The sequence below is a fragment of the Lampetra fluviatilis genome, chromosome 13, assembly GCF_964198595.1.
Source record: "Lampetra fluviatilis chromosome 13, kcLamFluv1.1, whole genome shotgun sequence".
Classification (NCBI taxonomy): domain Eukaryota; kingdom Metazoa; phylum Chordata; class Hyperoartia; order Petromyzontiformes; family Petromyzontidae; genus Lampetra; species Lampetra fluviatilis.
Window position 1 is genome coordinate 6,784,517 of NC_136287.1, and position 26,369 is coordinate 6,810,885.

The window sequence follows — 26,369 nt, forward strand, 5'->3', positions numbered from 1 at the left end:
TGGCGAAGTAATTTCACTCTAAACTGCGGCGTGCTATGTGTTTTTTAAATGTGGGATTAGTTCAGAAACGAATTCAGTCGTTGGGAATTGAACTCATCCTCCCTTTTTTTGTTTCCTTGTCGTCTACAATCATTCTTCCTCGTACTCTCTCTTGCCTTTTTTCCTGCTCTTTACACCAGATGGGGCTCACGAAGAATCAGGCGTCGTTGGTTATTTTGAGGATGTGTTCCCATGTATGTATCCCTTGTTGTTGACGATATAAAATATAAAAACAACACAGCACGCCACAGTTCAGAATGAACTTCCTTCAACAGCAGTCAAGGTGCAGATTAGCTCAACAGCACTAACTTCTTATGCTAGAACTCAGATAAGTAACGGCTCCAGCAAAATTAGGGCACGGAGCAATTCTTTTTTAATAAGCTGGTTTATTATAAAATACATGTGATACAGTATTCATATGTACACACGGGGGGGGGGGGGGGGGAGGGCGTCTTGCATTATACAGCAATTCCAAGCAAAATGTTTATTCACTGCAAATGTTCTGCGTAATGCAACCGACCATCATGCAACACAAGGGGACGAGGAGTCGCGCGCGCGTCACGAGAGGTCCTGCGCCACGTCGCCAGCGGCCAGGATGATGAGACGGCCCGTAGTAAGGGCAGTGGGGAAATAGGTACAGTATTTACGAAAATATATCGTACGTGACCACGTTTGAAAACAAACACAATCGGCTCAGTATTATTATTTTTTACAGTTCGCTTTTTCAGTTTTTCAAATGATCGGGTTTTTTTAAACTCTAAGCGAATTCGTTTACAGCAACAACGAAAAAAATATGGCACCACCTGGAACAAAAAAATGATTTTACTTGGGCATCGTTGTCCTCCCCCCCACCACCTCCACATTGCTGCCGGCGCGTCGAGATGTCGCATTTTCCGTCCCTCCGTCCACCCAGGCCCTCTGGGTACTCTGTTCGCCTGCCACTAAAAGGCTCGCAGGTGCCACGGGCGCTTGGCAGGCGCCGGCTGAACAAACAAGGGCTCACGAAACACTCGTTGACCTTCACCAAACGCTTCCCTTGCAAAGGGCAGGAAATAGTGCTCAAGAATCCCTTCCTATTGCCTTCCGAAATATTAGGGGCGCACTGCCCGCGTTCGGCAGTTGACGGGGCGTCAGAGGAATTAGCCAGCGCTTGTTTTGCGATTGCGTTTCATGGTTTGCGGCTCGGCGGTAGAGTGAGAAGATCGCAATCGGTATTGATGCGAATTCAAATCATGGTTGGAGCGTGGTTTGACTCAGCCCATCATTCCTCCGGGGTCGATAAAAAATAAGTACCACTTAGTGGGGAAGTCAACAATGATTGTACTATTGGATATTCTTGCCCCCGCCACGTGAATGTGGAATGTACACCACTGGCTCAGGGCAATAAATAGAAGATGAACACCATCTCAATTTTCATGCGATCAAGAAATCAACAGATTTTTTCCTGTTTCATGAATGGGATTTTTGTTGTCATTTTCCTATCAAATTAATGTACGAGGTACTTATTTCCATACCGTAGCACTGACACATCGGGCAACCCAGTGTCCCCCACTTGTCACGGTCTTGTGTCATCGCCACTTGGAAAAGTTCCCACGAAACACCTGAAGATGCTGTTCCTTCTGCACTGTTTGGCTCTGGCTCCCTCCACTCACAATGTGTGTGCCTTGATATAAAGTGTAACACGTCACCAACGAGAATGAAGTGGAAAGGAAAAACACCCTGCAAACTAAGCAAAATCATCTCCCTATCAACGTTTTAAGAAAATATTTGACTCATAGGATAAGTACTTTCATTGTTAGACTGTAAAAAGCATGGGGGGGGGCACAAACAAAAAACATTCAGCATAAAACATTCAACAGCATTGAACACGTTACTGGCTTTGCCAACACGAGTTGGCCATGTTTCCACAGAAAATCAGCACGCAGACTATAAGTTTTACGTTCTCATTTAAGCCGGTAACTGGATCTTCTTGAATGCATTTAAGCTAAACTATATATTTTTTACATATCTTTTAAAAAGGTTTAAGGTTTTCAGGGAGTGAAACATTAATGCAAAACAAGTTGAAACTTAAGACTAATAAAAATGAGATGACTATCGACACCATAGGCAGAGATCGGACAACTAAACAGGTACGTGGCACTGCACGTGCTGAATTATATATCCTTACGACACACACATTGCACAATTATATAAGCAGATGAAAAGTATTTGGAAATTAAAAGAAAAATACTATTCATAACAGTCTATTAAAAGAACAACGTATACATCTGTTAGAAAATAAAAAGGTGCATTTTACAAACGAAAGCAGAAACGCTACACTAAGGGCGAGAGTCGAACGTCGGATTGCGATGAATTTGAAATTGTGCTTAACTGCAAAATATGCACTCAAAATACCAATTTCACATTGCTGCTGGCTATTACAACGCAAAGGCAGATTAAGAGCAAGTGCTACGACATACACTACTTTACTTATTGGCTTGATTAAAAGCAAAACAGCCCTGGTAAGTGATAGACCAACATTTTCTCGGGGTAAAAAAAACAAACCGTAAAACCTCATTAGATTCACTTTTTCCGTATTAGCGACATGCCGCCAGCCTGCCCAAGACGTGTTCAGCGATCGCGAGCCCGCCTCGCCTCACAGACAATTATCGCTTGAGCTGCCGGGCGCCTTAGCTTGCTGTCTGGCGGTGGATGTGCCCTGGCATGCCCCCCGCCCCCGAACCCGAACCGATGCGGGGTGCACACGTTTTCTTGTGGCCGTTTTTGGCCAGCAAGTGCGGACATGGCGAGACGTCTGCGCAAATAGAGACAGCCCTCGTGCCCGTCGCGGCCGCCCCCTTGTCGTCCCGGGGCTCCACTTCCGTGCCCCCACCCCACACTCCTTGTCCGGCGATCTCGAGCTCGCAGTGCTGCCATTCCAGCGTTCTTTCCCTCTCTCTCTCCCTCTCTCTCAGCCCGCAGAGCCGTGGCGTCAACAGAAATTGCAGCCATTGGATAGGTTCCCTTTGTGCGGGAAATGAACGGGCCTGGGCCGTGTTTGGCTTGCTTGAGATGCTCCCAGAGTCACCCGCGCCGGGGTAGCACGTCTTGCCGTACTGAGAGACGCTGAATGCTTTGTTGTGTTTGTATCGCATTTTTTTTTTTACCCGATGTCTCAAACTCGTGGCTCTTTTCAACGCGCCTGGAATCTGGGCAAGATTTTTAACCCTGGATTTCCAAATATGAAGGGAGTGACCTACTTTATGCATGAAAGAATCTGAAACATTCCCCCCCCCACCCCATCCTTACCCATCCCCAAAAAATGCAGCCCAGTTTGTCATCGCAAGCCATATTCAGTTGGCTAATGAATATAGCGAGGAATGGCATTTTAAAAGCACAGGTAATTATTGCATTATTAGCATATTCCCCTGCTCACAATGCCTCACACAACGACAGATCGGCATAATTTGCGCGCTGCAAAAATGTTGAAACGCTCACAATACTCCGGCAAGATTGTGGTTGGCAACTGCCGTACATGTTGCAAAGGTTATCCAAGGGACGGCAATCCTTTACTGTAATAACAAAGGCCACGCTGGTACAGTTGAATACGGCACGGCACGTTAGCTTTACAGAAGTCCTGCTTTAGCGCTGTGGGAAATTGGAGACGACATAATTGAATATAATTGTGCCTGGGTATTTGTGATAAAATGTGAACAATATGCTGAAAAAGTTGAAGAGTAGAAATATATATAAGTGCTTTGGTTTTGGTAAATGATTTGGCAGTGATGAAATCCACATGTGCCCTGCATCAGTGAATTACTCACTATTGGTGTCATTATTTTTTTCTTATTCTGGGTGCTCATTTAATTAAATGGGGCCTAATGAGATTTTCCATAACGCCACGCATAGAACGCTTTATTAAAAGAGCTTATAATCTGAAGGAAAAAATATATACTTTAGATTCCAATTTTAATTCAGAAAAATAAGCATTGGAAAATTGGTGATGGCGGGGGAGTGAGGAGGGGCCTTAATTTGGAGATGATGACGATGTATCATCAAAATAATGCAAGCTGCATGTGTCAGTGACGAGCTGGAAATGTACACCAGTTGGCAAAGTGCTATAGAGAAAGAGAAATTTAAGAAAAGCAACATCCGTTGAACGTGCTTGCAAACCGAAGAAACTGCAGATGGGCACAAAAAACACTTGGCACGCAAGCACCAGAGCTCAAGGGAGAGACGTTCAGCCACGGATAGAGAATCTCCGCTTCAGCGTCTGCGAGAATAGTGCTACTTCTCTGCGCGCGTGCGTGTGTGTTTTTCGAAAAAGTGGTTAACCGTGATCATTTAAGACGAGGATCTAAAAGGTACCGAACGATGCGCGGGGAAAGCGAGTGTTGACCGGCGCCGCCGCAACCGGCGGCGTTCATGAAATGCTGGAGCAGCGCACGGTCGGAGAGCCCATCTGCGTGAGCACGCGGTCCAGCCACTGCAGAGGCCCATTGAGGTGCAGCTCAATCCAGCACGGTGTGCTGGTGATCGTCTGACGCCTGATTCGAAACAAGCAGTGGGGTGTGGGGGACAAAGGGGTGTAAAGGCAACAAGAAAAAATACATGAATTAATAATCACCATAATAATAAAACAAACATGCAGCATTGCACGTGCATCAATGGTCTGCGACATGTTTATTGCTGTGTACATTTACTTTTCACATAAAACTGACAGGGACACTTCATACACGTGGATAACCCTCATTTCATTGTTAAGTGAGTAATTCAGACTGACTGTTTACGTTCATCCCCTGCAGTAGCTGTGCGAATGAGAGCTGCGTTGCAGCCTTGGCCTGCTTGCGCCAGCTAAAGCCAACGTTGATTGCGTTACAGGGTAAAAGGTCACATTTTGCACTCTTTTTGGTCTTGCAAATGCAGTTCCTCTTAACTTTAAACCATACCAGTGCCAAGTATTTCACACATAAGTACAAGGTAAAGGTGCAGCCCTGTAAGTCCCTACTCATGCAACTGCTGCAGGAAGGGATTCCGCGAGAGGGTATTTTTGGCCTACTCTTCTAGGCTAGTCAGATGACTTAGAAAATCGTAGGAGTACCCATACTTTAGCCCACATCATACAACCTGCCAATCGACTAAATGCGGTCTACTCATTTATACAGCTGGGTAGACACAGGCGGGAGGGATTTAAGAAACTTGCACCATTGTTTAAACATATTTACTGGGCCTGCATTGGAACTTTGCCATACTGGCAACCAGCCCCAAAGTCCAGATCTGGTTCACCAGGGCCAACTCCCCCGCACTGTCGTCCAGACACGTTTTGAAGTTAGGAGAAACCAGCAGGGAACTGAGGTTAAATTACACGAACTTTTTTTTTGGTCCAACTTATTTTAACCACTTGGCAACGATCCATAAATACGCGTTTCTTCTGGTGCTGGACACCACTGGGAATATCACGTGCGGGGATCTATAGACGGATGGAATAATCTGAGCCAGTGCTGTCTGAATACGCAGCCAGCATTTAAATTCCGCGCGGCACCGGGCGCACCAACCCATGCTATCATTCGACCTCCTCGCTAAGGGTGCGTATAGTATAATGATGTCACTGCTGTATGCATGGCTGTGTGTTGAACTTTTTTTGCATCGTACGTAGCCAACTATGCTAATCGGAGGTGCGGGGAAAGGACAACAAACTAAACACAAAAAGCAGTTCTGAAGAAATGAGTTTTCAATCTACATTTAAAAGTGCATAGCTCCAGTGGCATCTTAATATTGGAAGGAAGAGCGTTCCAGACGGCCGCAGAAGCGCATATGAACGCGCGTGATGCGGTGACTATCTTAGCTCGAAGACTGCTGCCCCCGAGGTCTGCTGGAGTACCCACCCTTCCCCCCAGCCGTCTGTGCTACCGAATTCCTACCCCTATTCAAGTCCACATTCATGACCTTTCTTTTTGCCCTCTGCCTAAAACTGACTGCCTCTCTCCCCATAAAATAAAATGTCACTCTTTCTGTGCAACGTCTTGAAATGCGGGTCACATTTAGATCCCATATGAATCCACTTTGCATTGTGTTGGCTCACGCAGAAGCCCATAGCCTCACATGGCATCCCATATACTGATATATAGGTGCACATTCTTATATAAAGACCCATATACCCACAAAGAAACCCATAGAATGACACAAAGACCTACGAGTGCCTCTCTCTACAAAAATGTGCCTCCTGTTACTTACAGCGTACTGAGGTGCAGTCACATCGAGGCACTATATAGACATTATATGAATCCAAATATATATAACCGCGTATTGCCTGTGACTGCCTCTCTCTCTATGTCGGACAATATTCCCACCGCTAATTTGCAGCGTCTTGGTATAAGGTACATGTTGAGACGCAACTGCGCCTCATCAACACGACCGCTGTTGTTGCTGCCCTCACCTGTACTCGGCACCCCAGCCTTTGACGAAGCTCATGCGGATGGTGCACATGCGCGTCAGCTGGTACACGGCCTCGAAGCCCTGGTGCACTGACTGAGCGAGGAGCGCGGCGAACTCCTGGTTGTTGAAGATCTTGAGGTTGCAGCCCGGCGGGATCTTGCACACGGTGGCCGGGTGCCACCCGTAGCGCTGGTTACAGTTGGGGCTCTGCACGAAGATGGCGCTTTCACTGAGGCACTCGGCAAACACCTCCCCACCGATGTAGTAGAGCCGCACGCCGCGCCCTGCGGGACACAGGTAACTTATTTTCCACTGCACAACCGAGCTGTGCCAGGGCCTTTGCGGGTCAGCTCGTGTGTGGTTTAGGACGAGCTAGAATTTTTTAGTTTTTTTTTCCCACTGCAAAACTGGAACTGTGATGTCAGCGTGCTGCAGACGTCATGTGAAATGAATGAGCCGAGACACGTGCAGATGACACAGTGATGCTTTGCCCTGACTGGCGTCACATGTAATCGGCATGCCATTAGCCCCTCCTTTGGCCCTGCTTGGCCCCGAACCATATTCACATGTGCTTGTGGGTCGAGCGTATGATGGTTTGATCGTTGCTTGGCACGGCAAATTGGCAGTGGAAAACCCACCCGTATCGTGAGAGGCATACACTGGCTCGGCTCAGCTGTGCCAATGGAAAAAGGGTAAAGAAGGACTAATTGGGCACGTATATGACGAATTTAATTATTTAATTAAATCGTCCATATAATTTTCTTAAAGCAAGGGTGAGGAATATTTTCAATACTGAGGGCCAGATAGAACCTTTAAATGCGTTTAGTGGGTGAACATTAAGAACTACGGTTCTGGACCACAATGCTTGACCAACCCACACTAACTAGCATGATGCAGCATGGTCAAACAATCCCCATGACAGACATGGCATGGGGAGGCCTTGTCAGTAGCAAATTTGCAAAGGGCTCAAAAGCCACTGTTAGTTTACACTAATGACCGCTGCATTTACTGCGAAGTTAAAGAGAATCGGTTATTTAGTTTGAATTGTGACAAATGATCAAATCACTGGGTAGGTGCATCGTTGCACCCCTAAGCCAACAGTGCTGGTACTGCACAAGCAAAACAGTGAAGTGTGACACCGTGGAATATCGTATCCTAGGATGTGCCTTTAAACTCGATTTCCAGAAACATGCTTGACTACTGAATTGCACAAGAGCCTCCGCCAACCCCATCAATCTCCGAAACTCCCGCCCCTCCCCGCCCCCTGGTGCTGCGCTACTTTAACTAACCGATGTGCCGACGAGTCATCTCCACCACTTGGTTACGGTTGACGTTGGAGAGGAGGCCGAGGCAGAAGCGCTCCGAATTGGAGGGGTCGGTGAAGCCGTCCACTGTGAGTGAGGGCTGCGACGCGTGGAAGGTCTCGCCGACACGCTGGTTCAGCTCGTAGTAGCCGATGGAGCACCAGAACGCCGGCTCGCAGTACATCACCGGCTGCAGGTCCCCTGCAGAGCGAAAGTAGCGCCCCGTGTGACTGTGGGACTCGTGCACCGTGCGATGACACGACGGGCCGACGTGTGGCGGGGGCGGTGAACGAAAGAACGGAATTAAAACGTGGTTGGGAATCGTCAGTGGAGTTCTGCTTACCTGTAGTGCTGCTCGACGGAGGCATGGGAGCGGGAGACATCTGCTCTGATGACGGGCCTGCAGAAAAGAATGGGTTGGGTTTTTAAGGGAAACAAAAGCGATTCTATTTAAAAGGGCGTACCTCTTTAAATGTTCTTTGCCAAGAACGCTGCTTTACAAATGCAAGTACAGTCGCACCCATGTAAAGGCCAGTGCATCACACATACATTATAAATAAATAAGCAATTTTAAACGTGATGTTAACTGTGAAACCGAGCAAATGCAATAACATTTCTCCAGATGCGAAACAAACTATCTTGATCTTATCAAAAAACCTATCCAATTTCCAATAACAATGTGAAGTTAATCGACTTACTTGAGTCCATGCTGCGGGGCATTTGCATATCACTGCTTTCCCCATCTTCACTGAGATAACCCGGTGGAGGGGTCTCTGCAGGGGAGACGGGAAGCAAGACGGCATGCACATTAGCGATGGCACCGTAAACACATTCATACAAGAGCACGTGTGTTGGCCTGCATACTGGCTTTTTTTAAATGTCCAATTTTAGATCGCAAGGTAATGATAGATCATCATCATCACCAGCGATGGTCAACCCACTGGCTGGTCGAAATTCTCACCAAGCCACCACCACCACTCTGGTTAATGATTATGGTTAATTTGGCTTTGACCGTAAGCCTGCAAGACACAGGTGATCTGCTCATGTGCCACGTGCCGTGGATGCTTTAACTATCGGCCAACGGACACGGCACGTGAGTTTCCTTAAAAGAAGAACAGCTCTGATGATTTCCTCATATCCTCACCAGCGTCCCAAGACAGCCGCACAACTTACTTAAATATTGTAAAACAGTGTACGTATTTTGTATAGCCCTCTAATGTGTTTTTGGGGTTGCCTGGACGTTTCACTGCACGTTCGATTAGCACGGTGAGCTACGTATTCAACATACATACACGTGTTGAGGGGCTTTATCGGAACCAAATTGAGCATCTCACTTTGTCCCGCGGTAATGAGAGTTAGCCCACGGCTCCGTTCAGTTCTTGGAAGAGGCTCCCAGCACGTGCAGCGAAACGTGTGATGTCATGCCGAACGACAACGCGCAGTAAAATAAAATAAAAACACATCGCCAGTATCTTTCCCAGCAGTGGTGTGTGGCGACAATGAATTAAATTATCTGTGGCCACTGCACCTTCCCTTTATTTATAAATATCCATCCGGGAGGAAGTTTACACACCCCGGCGAGGGCTTTGCAAACCGCCTGTGGATCTATTAAGCAGGGAGGTCACGGCGATGAGGAGCGAACGTAAGTGCCATGTGGTGCCCATTTACATTTTGGGTAGTGAAATGCGAGCGTAAAAAAAAAATAACAAGCAAACATTAGTTTTATGCCCTGAAATAAGTGCACATTTCCCACAAGCTCAACCCTATTTTCCACATAAAAGTTCAAGCATGTATTATATCAAAACAATTTACTTTTATTGATTTGGAGGTCGGTGTGGTGCGGTAAAGTGTGGGTACTGCCATCTCTTCCAAGACGTCTGGTCAGTGTCGAAGAGTAGGGCAAAATACACTCTAGGAGAGCTCTATAAAGCTCCGTCTAGTTGAGGCCCACTTTCCAGCAGCGGCACTTGCAAGAAATTTCAGGGCTGCACCTTTGCCTATACTTTTATAGAAACACTTGTATTTTTTTTCTGTCAAACTTCTTTCGCATCGTACTTAGCTAACCGCACTAATCGGAGGTGCGGGGGAAGGACAACAAACTGAACACAAAAATATGTTCTCAAGAAATGAGCTTTCAATCTAGACTTTAAAATGCATAGCTCCAGTGGTTTCCTAATAGCGGAAGGAAGAGCATTCTAGATGGCTGCAGAAGCGCATCTGAAAGCACGCGATGCAGTGACCGTCTTTGTTCGATGGCCAGCAAAAAGCCGCTGCTGCGAGGATGACCGGAGTTCGCGTGATGGTGTATGCTCCTTGACGAGATCAGCAAGGTACTGTGATTCATTTGTGGCAAGCACTTTGACACTGTAGCATTAGATGCAAAGTCAACAGCACGATCCAGAGCTCTCGTCCTTCACCCTCGTCTCAACTCTGCACGATGACCTCCTTCCTCCACCTGTACCTTCTCTAGAAATCCTCATCCACACCTTCACTGCCTCTCACATTGACTACCACGACTCTCGTCTTTACAACTTCCTCAAGTCATCTCTAAGCTCTGTATGACTCATCGCCCACACTCGTAAACGAGACCACATCACCCCATTCCCCAGATCCCTCGATCCCTCCAGGAGCTCACAATCAAATCCAAAATCAACTACAATGTCGCCTTCACCGTCTTCGAGATCTCACACATGGACTCGTGTCGCTGCTTACCTCTCCCCTCCTGACTCTATTCCCCTTCATGAGTTTTCCTTTCCAGAAACCAACTCCACTCTGCAAGGCCCCCTTTGCAGGGACAGAAGTAAGGAAATGATTCCCTTGCTCCTGGCCTAGGAGCTCAAGAAGATCGACTCGGCTGAGCAAAGAGCGATCGCACGTGCGTCAGTAAAAAGGACGACGCTGAAATTTGGGCGTGCGGTCGGGTTTAGCAGCAGCAGCAGCATGACCCAGCTGGCCTCACCCGGAATGTAGGTGCTGGGCAGGCCAGTGGGGAAGTTGGTGTTCTCAGGCACGGAAGTGTAGTCGTCCAGTGGCGGCAGCTCCGGGATCTCCGTGTGGCGAGGGACCAGCACGGGCGGCAGCACTGCGAGTCGGGGACCGGCACAGAGCCAAGTGATTTACGGTTCACTGTTGGGATGCTGCCACGGCGTGATGGACAGCACACTGGACTTTGTGTACTAACCACGGCAATTGGAACAATGGGAGTAAGGTCACGTAGGTATAAAATAAAATAAATCACGACGTTTCGGGCGCAACACAAGCGTCCGTCATCAGGTGGGACAATCACAACAAGAAACAATTGCGCCCAAAACGTCGTGATTTAATTTATTTTATTCCTACGTAACTTTACCGAAAGAACCAAAGAGTATGGATCCCTGCAAGTCACGAAAACTTCAAATCAAGATTAATGGGAGTAAGTTTCGTATATACCTCCCCAGTCTCTATCCGTCCAGCAGTATAAATGGGTGCGTGAGAGTTCATCGCTCGGCAGGTTTGGTGTGGGAGCACAATTTAGTATTCATTCCTGCATGAGTGGTCAATGAGGTGGAATTTAAAACTGAAATAACAGATGTAATGAAAACAACTGGGTAGGATATCTAGCAAGGGGACATGAGGTGCCCGAAGGGCAAAATTAACAACAGAATCGATAAGAACAGAGGGAATACAAATAGTTGAGAGCAAGTGACACGGTGGGGTAGATGAGGATATTTGGAAGTGCGCACTGCATGGTGATGGCGAGAGCTTGCGAAGGGTGGAAGACAATGTTGGGTAGCCATTGCCCAGCAGTGGGATGTCAACAGCTAAGAATCGGAGAGAGGTGACCTGAGCCACTCACCGGGCGTCTCCACCTGCTCGTAGTGGTAGGGGTTGACGCACACCTCCATCTTCTTGAGGTTGAAGGCGAACTCACAGCAGTCGATGGCGCGTAGCTCGTGGTGGCTGTGCAGGTCTGGCCAACGCCACAGCCGGCAGTAGATGACGTGCGGGAGGCCTTTCCGGTGTGACACCTGCAGACGCCCATCCAGGGACCTGCGCGCAACAAGAGGAGCGTGCATTACAGGAAGCCTATGGCCAAATCACACGGGAAGCTGAGCAGGGTTGAGCTGGACAGTGCGTGTATGGGTGATCGGCACACGTGCCAGGTTTGCTATAGGTGGTTGTGGCTGTGTGCTACGTGGTGGGTAGTACAGGGCAGTGCAACCAAGTCCACGCTTGTAGTGAAGAGTACTTACGTGCTCTCGTATGTAGGTTCCACGCAGTCCTCAACCTACACTGGCCAGAATGGTGATGTATGGTCATGAGCCATGGCATGGGCAGGCCAACGTTCAAGCGGTGGGTTGATAAAAGTCTGTAAACCATTATTATTGTTATTATGGGAAGTAGCCCCTAATGTGCTTTCACAGTCAAGTATGGACTTACAAATGAAGATTACAATTTTGGATATGTTTATGTGTACCTGGTGAACATGCAAATGTGCCTGTGACCAAATTACCCTATAGTCTTTCAGGAAAAAAAGGCCATTTATAATCATCAAGGTTTTAAGGACTGCAGCGGCCTTCGTATATCCCACGTTTTAATTGCCACTCTAAAATATAGTCATGATGCAAGGGCGCACTTTATGGAAAACCAAAGTGAAACTCATAAAATATTCCACCTAAACCTGTTTAGTACTCAAAATTTCACGGTGCGCAATATTTTCCGCAGATTTAAATAGGTGGCTTTCACATACGGCGATGATTTGTATAAATAATCCAGTGGAAACAAATTCAACTACAAATAAAAAACTACACTGTGCCTAAAAAAAAACCACATGGAATTAATTATAAGCAATACAACAAATCAATGTGCTCATGGATTATACATCATCATCTCCACTGTTGTGTACTTGCAAATAAAATCAACGAAACAAGTGTAATATAGTTGATTAAAATTTTACTTTACTTTAACCATTACACATACATCGTACACCTTATGCGAACCCACTTAAATGTTTGCAATGTCACCTGAACCAGCATCCTATAGGCAAGTTACTCTTCCGCTGGCACAAACTTTTATTTGAATGTGTCTCTTGGCACGGAAAAGCTTCACAGTGAAATGCTGCCAAATTACACAGCACTCCGCTCTAATGCAGCAGCGGTGCGCACAGGTGCAGCTTTGTGCCAAGTACAGCACACACTGCCCACGGTTTTTTTATTAAAATAAAAAAAACACAACATTGGGTTTACAACTCTGTGCGATTGCCTGAGTTGCAGTGCATTATTTACCAGATTATTAGGTTGCTTATTGAAAAAAAATAAACCTCGCCGCGTTCGCCATTAACACTACATTATAAAATCATAATATCCAACACGCTGACGTTTCGGGTAATGGCCCTTCTTCATGGCGGAGACATGGAATTGACTTTCAGTTGGAGATCGCTTTTTACAATGCAAGGCTGGGAAAAGCTGACAAATTAAAAGTTTTCCACCGACGTGAACAGTTTTCCCCATGAGTAAACACTGAATAGAAAACGTGTAACTTTGATAACACTCAGGTATTGAGAAAAACTTTTCATATTTCAAAGCAAACTTTTAATTTCCCAACTTTCCTCAAGTTTCAAAGTTGTGTATGGCACCACAGTGTAATGTGCATTCTCCACCTATGAAGTCAATCTCCTTGCTCTGTCTCTCTCTATTTTCATTGAAGGGTCACTGCCTGAATCGTCAGCCAATTATATGTTCTATCATTTAGTGTTACCCTCTTGCATGCACGAATTTTCCCCAACACGCCAAACATTCACTCATGGAATTGGTGAATCGTGAAAACGGATAACCCTCGTGATAAAATGTCTTAATGCACAATGACTCTATTGCAGATAAATAGGTGGAATTATTATCATTGCTATCACATTGGTTCTATCGTTTGAGATTCGTAGCAGTGTGGAACTGAGCCCACAATGCTCTTTTTGAGCCATAATTACCACGACAAAGCAAGGTAATGGGATAATTGGCACAATAAAACCGGCAGTCTCCATACAGAGCGCAATGCATCATAAACATCACTGCCGCACTTGCAGGTGCATTCATGCTAACAGTGCCGGGGTGGGTCCCAAAGCAATGAAAACCAGAACAAAAGAGTCTACGCAGACTCTCCCATCGCAGATTCTTTCAATACAATATGTCTCTATAACATTGAAACGTGCAGCTCTTTTGTCAATCCACTGCTGGATGAAACACGCGTTTAGAGTATTTAGCTGCTATAAATTTCCACGCGATAAGACACTTTGTTGAGCTATCAATTGTGACCAGGTCGTTTCTTAAAAAGAGCTATCTAGCTCAGTGGGCCCTTATCTGCTAAAATAACAAATTGTAGTAGCAGTATTCTTGGTTCTTTCGGTAAAGTCACGTAGAAGGGAAATAATAAAATAATATAAAACAATTAAAAATTCTCACGACGTTTGGACTGCAACACAAGCAATCATCATCACCTGATGAAAGAACCAAGAATATGAATCCCTGCAGTCACGAAAGCTTGAAATAAATAAAAATGTAGTAGCAGTAGTTAGGATCAAGGCCTCCCCATGCCTTTTCGGTCAAAGTGAGTTGTTATACCATACTTTATCGTAATGGTCAGTGTGGGTTGACGAGAAGGGAGGCCTGGATCGGTTCACTTGGTGCTAGCCATGGCAAGGAATCTAGCTCTAGTGATTGTTTATTTACTAATTATCCAGAAACACCTCGCTACGTTTTGGGAGTCTTCTTCCATGAGGGTCCTGCGTTGGGATGTTTGGCCAATTCCTCGTTGTACTTGTGTAGTGCGGCTTCAAAGACACGGTCAAATTTAGACGCTGCATAAACCCAAATATTATTGTGCATCATGAAGGGATTAATGCTGATTTGAGGATTGAAACAAAAAAAGTGATCAAGTGATACCCTGCTCAAGTGAGCATCGAGGCGGTGCTCGTCTCCTGTTGACACCCCTGAGAAAGTGGTGGAATTTCCACATTCCTATGGCGGGAGTGAGTCATTCTCTAGAATAACCACTGTTGACCTCGCCACCAAGTGGTCCTCACGTGATTGGCCAAGGGTTGTGGGTTGACTCAGCCCATCATCCCTCTGGGGGTCCATAAAATGACACATACTGCCTTTTATATAATCTTAGAAGCATTTGGCCTGCCTCTCGTATGCACGAATTTATACATGTACTGAAACACGTGTGTGACTTGAAGTGTATGAGTTATTCGGACTGGATTGCGGACGTGCGTAGGAGCACACACATACGTCTTCCAAAGTCTCACAGCCCCAGCATGTTGCACCGACGTCCCCGGTGACGTGTAAAGGGGTGCACTGCTTTTGCGTGCGAGCGTTTGCAACGTTACGCATAAACATTACACAACCCCGCACTGCAACACTTCCGTTAACTCTTCAAGGCCATTTCAGAGTTAAGGCTGTTGTTGTTGCCCCCTGTAGGGGGTGCAAGGATGCACACAATTATTGATTGACGTCTATTCTTAGCGGATTACAAAAATCGCCCGGAATGCACCCGGTCGCGACAGTTCTCAGGAGCTAAGCAGGGATGTTGAAGAAGCGTGGACATTGCCGGGATGAGCTACCACCGGGAGTAAAGCAGGCGTTGTCAGCAGAGTGCAGTGCGGTAATATCCACCGTCGTACTAACTCCACGATACGATAATAGCCATGCTTCCCACGGTCGCCAAACCACACTGACCAGTGGGGTGAAACATGGTTGAATACCCCCCCCTCCCCACCACGTGCAGCGTTGTGAGTGGATTATTAAGGATCAATTACATCGATCGATCCTTAAGGCTCACGATAGACACACTAAATCACGCATCTCGTTTAAAACGTGTTTTAAATGCAATGCGAATGTTGTTTTAGGGCAATGTAGCCAATTAAACCGAGATCAAATGAGAAACAATGTAAACGAGATGGTCAAAGCGAACGCAGTGCAGTATTTTGGTGCATATTAACAAAGCAAATATCAAGTTGTGCATCGAATCGTGGCCCTGAATCGTGACAATTCATGGAATTGCTGTGCGTGAGTAGTCCATCCCGCCACGACTGCTCTCCTTTAACACCCAGTGAGTGACTGCTCCGCTGCGCGAACGCGTAAAGCGAGGAGCGAATGAAGAGAATTATCAGTCTGGGGCGAATGCGAGAGAGCCGCTTCTCAAAAGTCAAGATGTTTAAACCACCCCAACCTCTGCAACGACGACGTTCCTTGCCTTATCACTTCATCTCGACTAACCCGCCGCTGGTCGAAAGCCAAATGCAGCTGGCAGGCCGACTGGTACAAAAGCGCCTTTGAGATCACAATTTTATAAAAGTCCCCAAACAAAACAGAGCGAGAGAGAGATGCCGTCGCTCGCGTGCATCGATTCGCTCGGAGCGGCAGGTTGGAACTCGCCGTGAGATGAGTGGTAGGGGGGGCAGTGCGCAAAAAACAAATGCCGCTACCTCTAATTATGTCTACGTGCCAAACCATAAAGTTCCACGTACAGACTGACAGCGGCAACAGACATCTGGATCAAGTCCAAACGATACCGGTGTGACATTTCATGGGTCCTCGGCGCTGTAAACAACCGTGGCACCGGAGTATTAATTTTGATGCCTCTAAATAATGGCAATTTTCCTTTAAACTGAATTGGCACAACTGCAATGCGAATTGTCGATTGTCATGCTTTACAGTTTGTGAGCTCACAAAAGGGACTTGTTTTTTTGTCCCCCCCCCCCGCTGTTAAAAACCGTATTTTGCGGCTATTTTGTAGAACGTAACTGCCTGCACCACCGGGACTGGAATTATACTTTGCCATGTCGAATAACACGTTATCGATCGCAAGTTGCAACACGTGTAACGTATGGTCAACACCTTAATTTGTGGTCGGTTAAATCGTCAATTTTAAGCAGCAAAAAAACCCCAACTCCACCCCCCACCCCAAGACCACTCTTTATCGTTCCACGCACATCTTCCTGCACGACCTCACTTGCTCCACACACCTATTCCACCGCCCCGAAAGCTTTCCACGACCCGCAGACCCATATCTGCAGAAACAGCCACGTGCACATAACGTACAGGAGGAGTGTGGGCTGCAGACCATCGACACTTCGCACAAACGTGGCATTGTTTAGCCGTGCACTAATCTCGGCAGGCTTGCTAACTTCTCTCTCTCTGTAACCGTATACCATGTCACGGCTATAACCTAACGAGCACTCCACGTTGATTTTATTTCCTTTCGCCGGCCCTGCTAAAACCATCAGCATGTGAAACCTGGGGGGAGGGAGGGGGGGACTGCAGCTAGTAGGGCTCTGCAAGTCAGAGAAAGAAACGTGCACCATCAGCAAACATGTGTGTGCTGTGAGCTTCCCCTCCGTCCGCCACACACACACACCGACCCTCCCACGCATCCCGTACCCCCTGCCCGCCGCCCCCAGCCTCCCCAGCACGTCTGAGTCAGCCGAGAGGAAATGACTCTAAACCCACAGGCAAAGGCCCAGGGCCCTCCCCCAACCACTGCCAAAAGCCACCCCCCACCCCTCCTCCTCTACACTTCTTTTACTGGACCTACTTTGTTTTTTTATAATGCGTGACGGAAGATCCTTCCCACGCGCTTATGGACAAAAGGGATCCGTTTGTAGGATGGCCGCGGACGATGGCTCGATGGCAGTCGGGGGGTGGTACTGCTTGCTTCCGACAGTTGTGGAGAAAACTTGTCTCTGGAGGGATTTCCAAAAAGTCAACACGTTCGTCAATATAACCTCTGCTGAAGATGAAATATAAACATATCATGGGATCCGAGCAATGGTCCTTCTTCCATTCTTCAGGGCAGTGTCGCCGACGAACGTGTTGAGTTTTGTGTCACAAAATGTGTGCTCGTGCACCACTGCCAATACAAGTTTTCACGAAATATTGTGCTTTCCTTGGCAGGCTCCTTGGTGCTGACCACTTGTGCTTTAAGTGTTCAAAACCTGGGAAGCGGTTCACCAGTCTGACTTTTTAAAATGGAAACCGGTTTTTACCCTGCATGCGCATTATTAAAAGCATGCATGACATGGCAACAACAATTGATACGGAGGTAAAATGCATTTCAAATGCATCACGCGATTACCGTTGCCATCACCGTACCGTCCAAGGGACTCTTGGGTTCCAGCAGATCTAGATTTGAAGCTTCCGTGACTGCAAGGATTCATACTCTTAGGTTTTTTCGGTAAAGTAACATAGGTAAAAATAAATAATATAAATAATATAAATAATAATAGAAACAAAATAATAAATAATAAATAAAAAATTTAATGAATGAATGACATGCTTTTTTATTTATTTCTATTATTATTTCTATTATTTTTACCTACGTGACTTTACCGAAAAAACCTAAGAGTATGATTCCAGCAGATCTGCCATGACACCAGCCTCACCACGCAAGGGGCCCCCCTTCTACAAGGCGGTGGAACGTGGACGGTGGTTGGCGCAATGAAGGCCCACACATTTGTTGATGATCGTGACACCATTACACATGAAGAGTGTGAACGTGGAGGACTGTAGGTATGAGCACGTGCAAATTGCAAACTGTAATGCTGCATGTAAGAAGAGGTTTTTATTTCATTTAAAATTATTTCAACGACACATCCTGTGTGAATTAATCGTCGCCTAAAACTGCGTCAAAATACCGAATGTCCATCCTCACCCCCCTTTCTCAATGTTGAGAAACTTTTTCCTGTAAACGAAACGCTTGCTGTATTTACCAACACACAAATTCCTTTATCCGGCGGCACCATGCCCTAAGAGTCGAAAGTGGACTCACTTTGCGCCTTCCTGTCTATTTGTGGAGTCTGTCTCCACCTACAATGAGCCCTTTCTCTACACGCCAGCCTCAAGCAGAGCAGAACCCATGGTCAACATCACAGTGGGCCAAATATGTCAGATGCATTTCGGGCATCGGTTCTGTTGGAGGTCTGTGTGTGCTTGAATGTGTCGCCCGAGCCGCTGCTGTATGTGCCCGCTCGGCGTATGCGCGACCACAGCTTCGGACTAGTTCTTCAACATTCCACAGTGTTATACCACGGCACGTTCAATAACACCGGCCCATGTTTACAGTACAATGAAAAATAATACTGTAAAGTTACGGCTCGTTGTCAACGCAGTGCTGGGTGAGGGCTTGCCCGCACTGTGTTGGTCGCCCGGGAGCTTGTTCACCATACTTCACCGTGCCGGTCAGTGCGGGTTGGTGAAGGGGCAATGTGGGGTAGAATGGTTCAGATATCACTTGCCATGGATGTTATTCTGTAGCCTAGCAATCGAATTCAAGTTGCGGGCTCAATAGTGCGGTGTGCTAAACCACTGCATTGCCGCATACATTGTGTGCGTGATTTGGGTTAACCATATGGATGAGTAACAGATATGTTGCAATGATTTATGTATTTTTTCCCCGCAGGTCTTCCCTTGCAAAGGGGAGTTGTGTTAATGGGTTTTACCCGAGGGTCTAAATAGAGGGGTACGAGTGAATGAACGAAATTGCTTGATTTAAGCGCAGCGTTACATCGTAAACAAAACACTCAATGCATTCGTAATTGACGCTGCATTGTAATATACGGATGGAGAGTGGTGGCGCAGCTGTTCGCGCGACCTGAGCTGGATTCAAGTAGGGAGTAATATCTGAACCGGTGCTGCACCATCACAACCCCGTGCCCCCCCCAACATATCCAACTTGCATTGACCAGCACGGTGAAGTATGGTCAAACAACCCAATAACCAAAGTCAAGTAACAATCATCGTGACCAAGAGGCATTGGGAGGCCATCATCCAACAGTCGAATGATAACGTATCGTCATTTTTTTCTGCACTATTGATGTTATTACATTGCCTATGACCAAATCCCCAATGAATACAATTTTGTCAGGCTTGAGCCTGGATAGTGCTTGGATGGGTGACCACTCTATTGAACATAAAGCAGGCGTTATAGGCTGCAGAGCCACATTTTCAGCAGAGGGAAGTGCAGAAACATGCATTGTTGTACAGTACTGTGCCCCCTATATTTATGCTCCCCATCTTCACCAACCCGCACCAAGCGGAGTGGTGAAGTATGGTCAAATTGCACCCCCGACCTTCATGGTGTGGGGACACCCTCATTTAGCAATTGGACTGGAAAATTAGATGCGCGCATATATATTATTATTACACTATTTAAAAAATGTAGAACTGCAGCATAAAATTTCTAGCATATAAATGTCAACAGAATACACAATATTTATACGTGTACGTTAAAAACAAATTTACATAAAAATAATTATTATTGTAGAAAATGTTGCCAATGCAGTCAGCATCATCATCACTGCTGGATAACGGCTTCCACAATCCACCTGGACCTCTCGTGAATCCCGCGATGTCACTACTCTAAAACCTGCACGCATGACCTGATTTCATCGCTCCATCTCCTCGGTTCCTGTGTTCTGAAACCTTGGCTGCCACTCCTTGAGCACACTATTCTCGACCACCAGCCATCATCATCATCCCTTCCAAGGATCCTGTCCTGCCCAAAACAACCAACTTTTCTTCTCGAATCCACGTGTCCCTCTCTCCATCTCTCAATGTAATTCGAAGCAATGAACGCCAACTCTCCTTCTTTGCACTTCTCAGTAACAGCAAAGGGATTTGCATAAACACGAGTGGTAATAGCAGTATACTGTACTGTCTGCATCGAGGATATGGTCAGCCTAAACTCTAGAGAACATCACAACAGCTGTCTTGGTGCTCTGTTGTGCAAAAAAAAGCTATTGACAAATATTTACTTATTTAATTGACAAAAAAATTGCACGTCTGAAATATTTCCACTACTTTATTCGGCGTATTCGCTCAACATCATCCGTGTCAAATCTGCGTTACCACCAAAGTGTCTCCACCCCCCCCCCTCTATTTAAAGGAGATGACAAGAAAACATTCTCGATGTTAAGTGTTTAAATGATCCCATTTTTAATTAATATGACTGCATTTAAATGCACGTTTGACTAATCTGGTTGGGCCACGTGACTTGGCCCGTGACAGCATTAAGTCATTCGCGATGGCGTGGAAAAGCCGGGCACACTTCCCAGGCCACCTGGAAGCGTCGTTATCTTCCACTACCTCCCCCTTGCTCCGAACAACGCAGATGGCCTCCGCATTCTGGTTTACTGTGCACGGATCAGGAGGGATCCCTCTTAGCCACGTTCACATGCGGTGTTTAGTAGCGGTATTCCATTACTTAATTCCATCAATTGCCATTGATTTTTTTAAAATGTCGCGCCGAAAACACGCGAATCTACGTTTTTTTTCTCTTTCAATTTGTATATGGCAGTGGTTTTTAACCTGGGGTGCGAGATGCCCTTTCTGGGGGTGCGAGACATGGCTAAATTGTTTTAGAATATATATCATCGAAACAAATTAAGCACGTGCACGAAAATACAACTACTTTGTTTCATCAAACCTCTGTGTTTATTAACACTGTACATGTTTTAACGATTGAGAACCAAAGGGGTGCAAGGCTGCAGTAAATATTAATAACCACTGGTCTATGGTATAATGTTCTGAGGTTCATACGATGGTCAGCAGGATAGATGGGCGCATCTGCCAGTCATCTCAGTCAATTCACAACACTTGGGTCCGTCCTGTGACCTCTTGCCAGCGAGCCTCCGACACTCCACGTGGCCTCAAGATGCACCTAGCTTGGCACAAGTGCCGTGGTTATGTCACCGCCACTTAGGCTCACGTTACTCACACAGCCGCTAGAGGCCACGACATTCACCAGAATATTAAATGTATAATTGAGTCTGGAATAAAAAAAACATCATGATCTTGAATTGTGACAGTTAATCGAAACGTGTGTGTGTGTGAGTGGCGGGGGGGGTGAATAGTTTACACAACTAATATTTAACATGCAGTGAGGGGTTATGTATAAACCCAGTAAGTTAGGTATCACTGCAGTCATGCAGCAGCAGCAGCTTAAAAGACCCCAAACACCACCAACAAAGGATGTCTCGGGACCTTTGACCATGTGCAAACAGACGGGGACGCTGGGCTTAAAACCCAACGTAGAGATGGGCACGGCACACCGCAGAGACGATCGTGGCGGTGACTGTAAACTCGTGGATCTCTCTGCGAGCACATCTTTCTCCTCCTGGGCTTAGGATTTTATATATTTTTTGCGAAAAGTGAACATTTTGAGGCCACGTGCACAGCAGCTGCGGCATTGATAACAGGATGGCTGAAACCGAGCCCTCCCCTCTCTGTTGGCCCCATCGTCGTGATGGTGGCGGCGGTGGCCGTCTATTCAGCAGCTGACAGGGGGGACCGTAAAATACTGTGCAACGTATAAATGACAAAAGGCAGCATTAAAAGGGATAGCCGATGCTCGCGAAAGCCCGGCAATGATATCTCACCGGCTCCATTCTGTGAATTATTCTAATGAGCAGTGTGTGGAATTAAGTAGCCAAGGAACAAACACCGCAAGTATAAACCCCACATGGCACACCACGAGTGCTCCGCGCGAAGTATCCAGCTGGCTTTAATTAAAGTCCTTAAACATTAACAAGTTGAATTCTATATCACTTTACCATTGAACAAAACCCATTAGCGCTGTTAGTTGAATAACAGGCATTGTGCAGATGAAAATGCTACAGCCCACACCTGAAAAATGACCTGGTAACACGACATCCGTTTCTTTTTAAAACAAAAGAAACAAAGAGTACATTACATTTTGGGTTTTTGGACCATTCAAGTATATACACGCATATGCCAAATTTGATGTATTAAGTTTTCATTAACTGTAGACGTCATTTATCGGGCTTGCAGTAAGTGCACACACGCACAGTTATAAAGTAATGACATATACAGCCCTGTAAAAAAAAATTCTTACACACAATTAATTGGAAAGCGCCATTCCGCTTACCATAGAGACAACATTATTTGCTCTTATTTTACCGTAAAAAAACCCCCGATAATTCACCCACAATCCCCCATGCCATAACACACCACGCATGAGCCAAGGGCTGATTTGTGAGCCACTCGCTCTGGGCACTCCTGGATGGAGCCTGACAAGTTTGGCACTTACAGTAAGTGGTAGCAGTAGAACACCTCCCATCGACGTTCAGCGTTCCACCACCGCCAGTCACTCGGACGTTCCCAACTCCCCCCCTCTCCCCCCCGATGATATGACCCCACCAGTCTGGCCGAGGTCCAGCTAGCCGAAAGTCTGCCCAGACACCCGCTATAAATAGCCGTGCGACACAACAAACCGACTGAGCGAAAGGCGGGGAGGAGGAACTTGAAATGCCTCCTCCACATCACTTAAAGGTCTGTTGAGCAATCGCGAGCAAATCATCTGCCCAAGATAAAAATCAGCATCTCGCTTGCAAGCAGCGCTCCATCACTTGGCAATGCAGCGCTGTCATTTTCTGGCTAAAGTACGGTCCTCTGGCCTGCTGGCCGAGCGAGGCAACCGGCAACAGGGTGGAGCCTCCCCCCAATGTTCTCTCTCGGTGGCTCACAAGTGTTTACTTCGTGTAATCATTTGTTTTCGTCTCTTCCCCTCTGGGGAGACGGCTCTCCACTCTCCCGGAGGGAGGAACGGAGCCGGGGCACGAAAACATCTCTTGACAAATGCACTTCAAAGTGGTTTAGGTGTGAGAGGCGCTCTGTATAAACAATTAAACCGTTCCTGCTGCAGACAGTCGATGCCCATTCGCCCATGTCCTCCACCTCCTCCTCGGAGTTTGTCATTACGTACGTGTGGGAGCCCTCAAACTCTGGCAGAAGCACAACACATCGCACGGATGCCAGTGCATTATTGCGAGCCAATCCCTGGGCAGTTGCATGGCTACATTCCAAATTGTTGTGACTTTTTCGAGCTTGTGGAAATTTTATGTTTACACGTAAGGCTGCTGATGGAACTAAATATATGCTATTACTCCATAGAGAAACACTGTGATGGGTTTATCGCAGGTCTCTCTCTTCACATTATGCGTCTAACGTGTAGCAAAATGTCGGTCAATAATCATTATAGATTATTGTCGCATTGCAAAGGGTGCTGCTGCTTTGTCGGCCGACAGGTCAGTCAAGTTAGCCTATGGGCAGACCGACAGTGGTGGGGTAAAGTGTAAGATACTGTCACCTAATCTAAGACGTATGGCCAGCCTACACAAAGGGAGGCCAAAATCCCTATGGAGGTTATATAAAGCTACCTCAAGTGGGGGCGTCTTTGCAAGCAGTGCTGTGAGCAAAACATCTTACCATTGGCAATTGCCAATGGTTCTGCAGTGGTTAGGGCAATGCGCTAAAACTTGTGACACCGGTTCAATCCCACCCTCTTAGCACTAGGCCTCCAAACAATTTGTAAGTAAGGGCATTCATGAGTCAGAAATGACTGCTAGTGCTGTAACTGTATTTGCACAGCCATAGTATGGAACGTGTCCGAGAGGAGAGGGAGATGGAGCGGTGGGATTAGTCCACGTGAAGGAGCGAGATGGATTGTGGCAACACACAACCATGAAGAATGGCGATAGCACGGGGCAGCCTTCATCCAGCAGTGGACAATGACTAACAATGGGTTGCACTCGAAAGTACTACCACTGTCGAGATCGGAGTGATGAGATTAGTTCATGTGTGGAGGAGTGAGATGGGATTGTGCCATCGCAGGAATGTGAGGGATGGCAAAAGCCATCAAGAGGCTTTCATCCAGCAGTGGATGGACAATGACGAATGATGATGCTGATGGTCGTATTTACTGCACTTTAGGAAGGCAACATCTTTGAGATCATCTCAACCCAATAAGTCTCATCCATCTCACTTGCCACTACCAAGTGCTAATTACCCCTGCGAATCTCTCAAATCAAACGGACTCTTGTCTGGTATTGTGCTTAGCGCGGTGTTGGATTTGAACTGTTCGACGTAAAAGTGTCGTGTCAAGTTCAAGAATGCCGGAGCTTAACTTAACGCTGTGAAACGCTGCACAGAGATTTGTTTAAGCAGCATACAGTAGGTGGCGACCAGCTACAGTATTCAACCCAATAGGCAGTGAAAGTGATCCTGTATGTACCACACTCACACTACTCTGTAGATTTGGCACACGGGCAATTCTGCGCTTTGCGGAATTTACATGTTAAACGGAATTGCAATAACAATGGGGACATTTTCGACACAGCGATGTTATGCGTTTCGTTAAGAAACTATTAAAAGGAAAAGATAATGCCCGTGTTAATGGATGTGATTATCAGGGCCCTATTCTGTCCCAATTCTGTAACACATTACCGTGGAATTGAAAATTTAAAAGTGGAGTGGTGTGCAAACATAAACTTTCCACGTGTCATCAAGAATGCCCTACAACGCAACATAAATATAGAATAGGCTGATGTTTGGACCAATGACCCTTCTTGCTCTCTGCTCTCAAGTAGGGCCGTCGTTTGAAACGTCAGCCTATTATACTTTTTTGGAAGGCAGTCCACTTGAATGTTGCGAGTCTTTGTGTGTGTGGTTATGTGTATGTGTGCATATGCTACTAGAATAGAGACCATTTACTGTTGTAAATGCATGTGTTGTTAAAGTGGGGGGAGGGAGAAGGCGTGCAGTGGGTTGCCCTGTGATCCCGGCGACCTGAGTTGTATTCCCGGCCACGGCTAACATCAGTGGCGAGTGATATATTGTCTGGGCCGGGACCCTTCCTTCCACTCCCCCACTTTCATTTCTGAGCAGACGACTTAAGACCAAACGATCCAAATGACAGACACGGCATGCGTTTCAGCATGCGTGTAATGTTTATTATATTTTACAACCTTTAGTCAATCAATCCACGTGCTGGATAAAGGCCTCCCTCCCCAAGCTGCGTTGGTCATGGGGGGCGAGAAGAGTGGGTTCCTTTGACTATACTTCACCCCGCTAGTTTAACGTGGTCAACGCGGATCGGTGAAGGTGGTACATGTAGGCAAAGGGGATGTGTGGCCGGAACCAGTTCAGATATCCACCACTCATCACTGCCACGGATGTTTGCCGGGACCCATAAATGAACTATTCGTAATGCAATGCGCTCAGCACAAACGCCGCCACCCCCAACCCCCAATATGTATTACACGTTGTGTGGATTTGTTTACTGGATGCAAACAGTTGTATTGATGGCAGCTGAGACGCCAGCCAGGCATGCATCTGGCATCTGCATGCCATGTGTTTCCCAGCCCCAATTCATTATCCCGCCTCCATCAGCAACATCCCCGCACGAACTTTACACTACATCACTGTACTCGCATCACCATCATCACAAGCAGCAGCGCACGACGCCTGCTCAGCCACACTGCGCGCACGTGTGAGCTTGGTGCGTGATTATAATGTGGGTGGCCGTGCAGCCACTGCACCACGAACCCGGCGACCCGAGTTCGACTCCCGGTCCTGGGCCTCCCCCAAGGTTGACTTAGCCTCAAATGAGCATCTGGTGCGGTGGGTAAACATCGCGTCTTGGGGGGAGACAAAGGCGGTCGGGCGTGGTGTTGGCCACCCAAGCTTTACCCCGACAGTCTGTTAAAGGCTACACGGCATGCGTGGAGTCTTTGACTACGTGGGCAACGATAGTGGAGTGATTTGGTGCACGTTCAATTTCCGCTCA

General features: G+C 46.7%; 1 protein-coding gene across 1 annotated transcript in view; it reads right to left on the reverse strand.

Moving 5' to 3' along the window:
- Positions 1-418: 418 nt before the first annotated feature.
- LOC144935479 (mothers against decapentaplegic homolog 3-like) overlaps positions 419-26,369 on the reverse strand; it is a 27,553-nt gene continuing 1,602 nt past the window's right edge. Inside the window, exons 2-8 of the mRNA XM_078862173.1 lie at positions 11,593-11,786; positions 10,717-10,839; positions 8,456-8,530; positions 8,101-8,157; positions 7,743-7,958; positions 6,455-6,737; positions 419-4,565 (exon numbers count right to left, since the gene is read on the reverse strand). Of these exons, the coding sequence (XP_078718299.1) occupies positions 4,442-4,565; positions 6,455-6,737; positions 7,743-7,958; positions 8,101-8,157; positions 8,456-8,530; positions 10,717-10,839; positions 11,593-11,786 (1,072 nt within the window). The 3' untranslated portion in view covers positions 419-4,441. The remainder of the gene's footprint in view (positions 4,566-6,454; positions 6,738-7,742; positions 7,959-8,100; positions 8,158-8,455; positions 8,531-10,716; positions 10,840-11,592; positions 11,787-26,369) is intronic.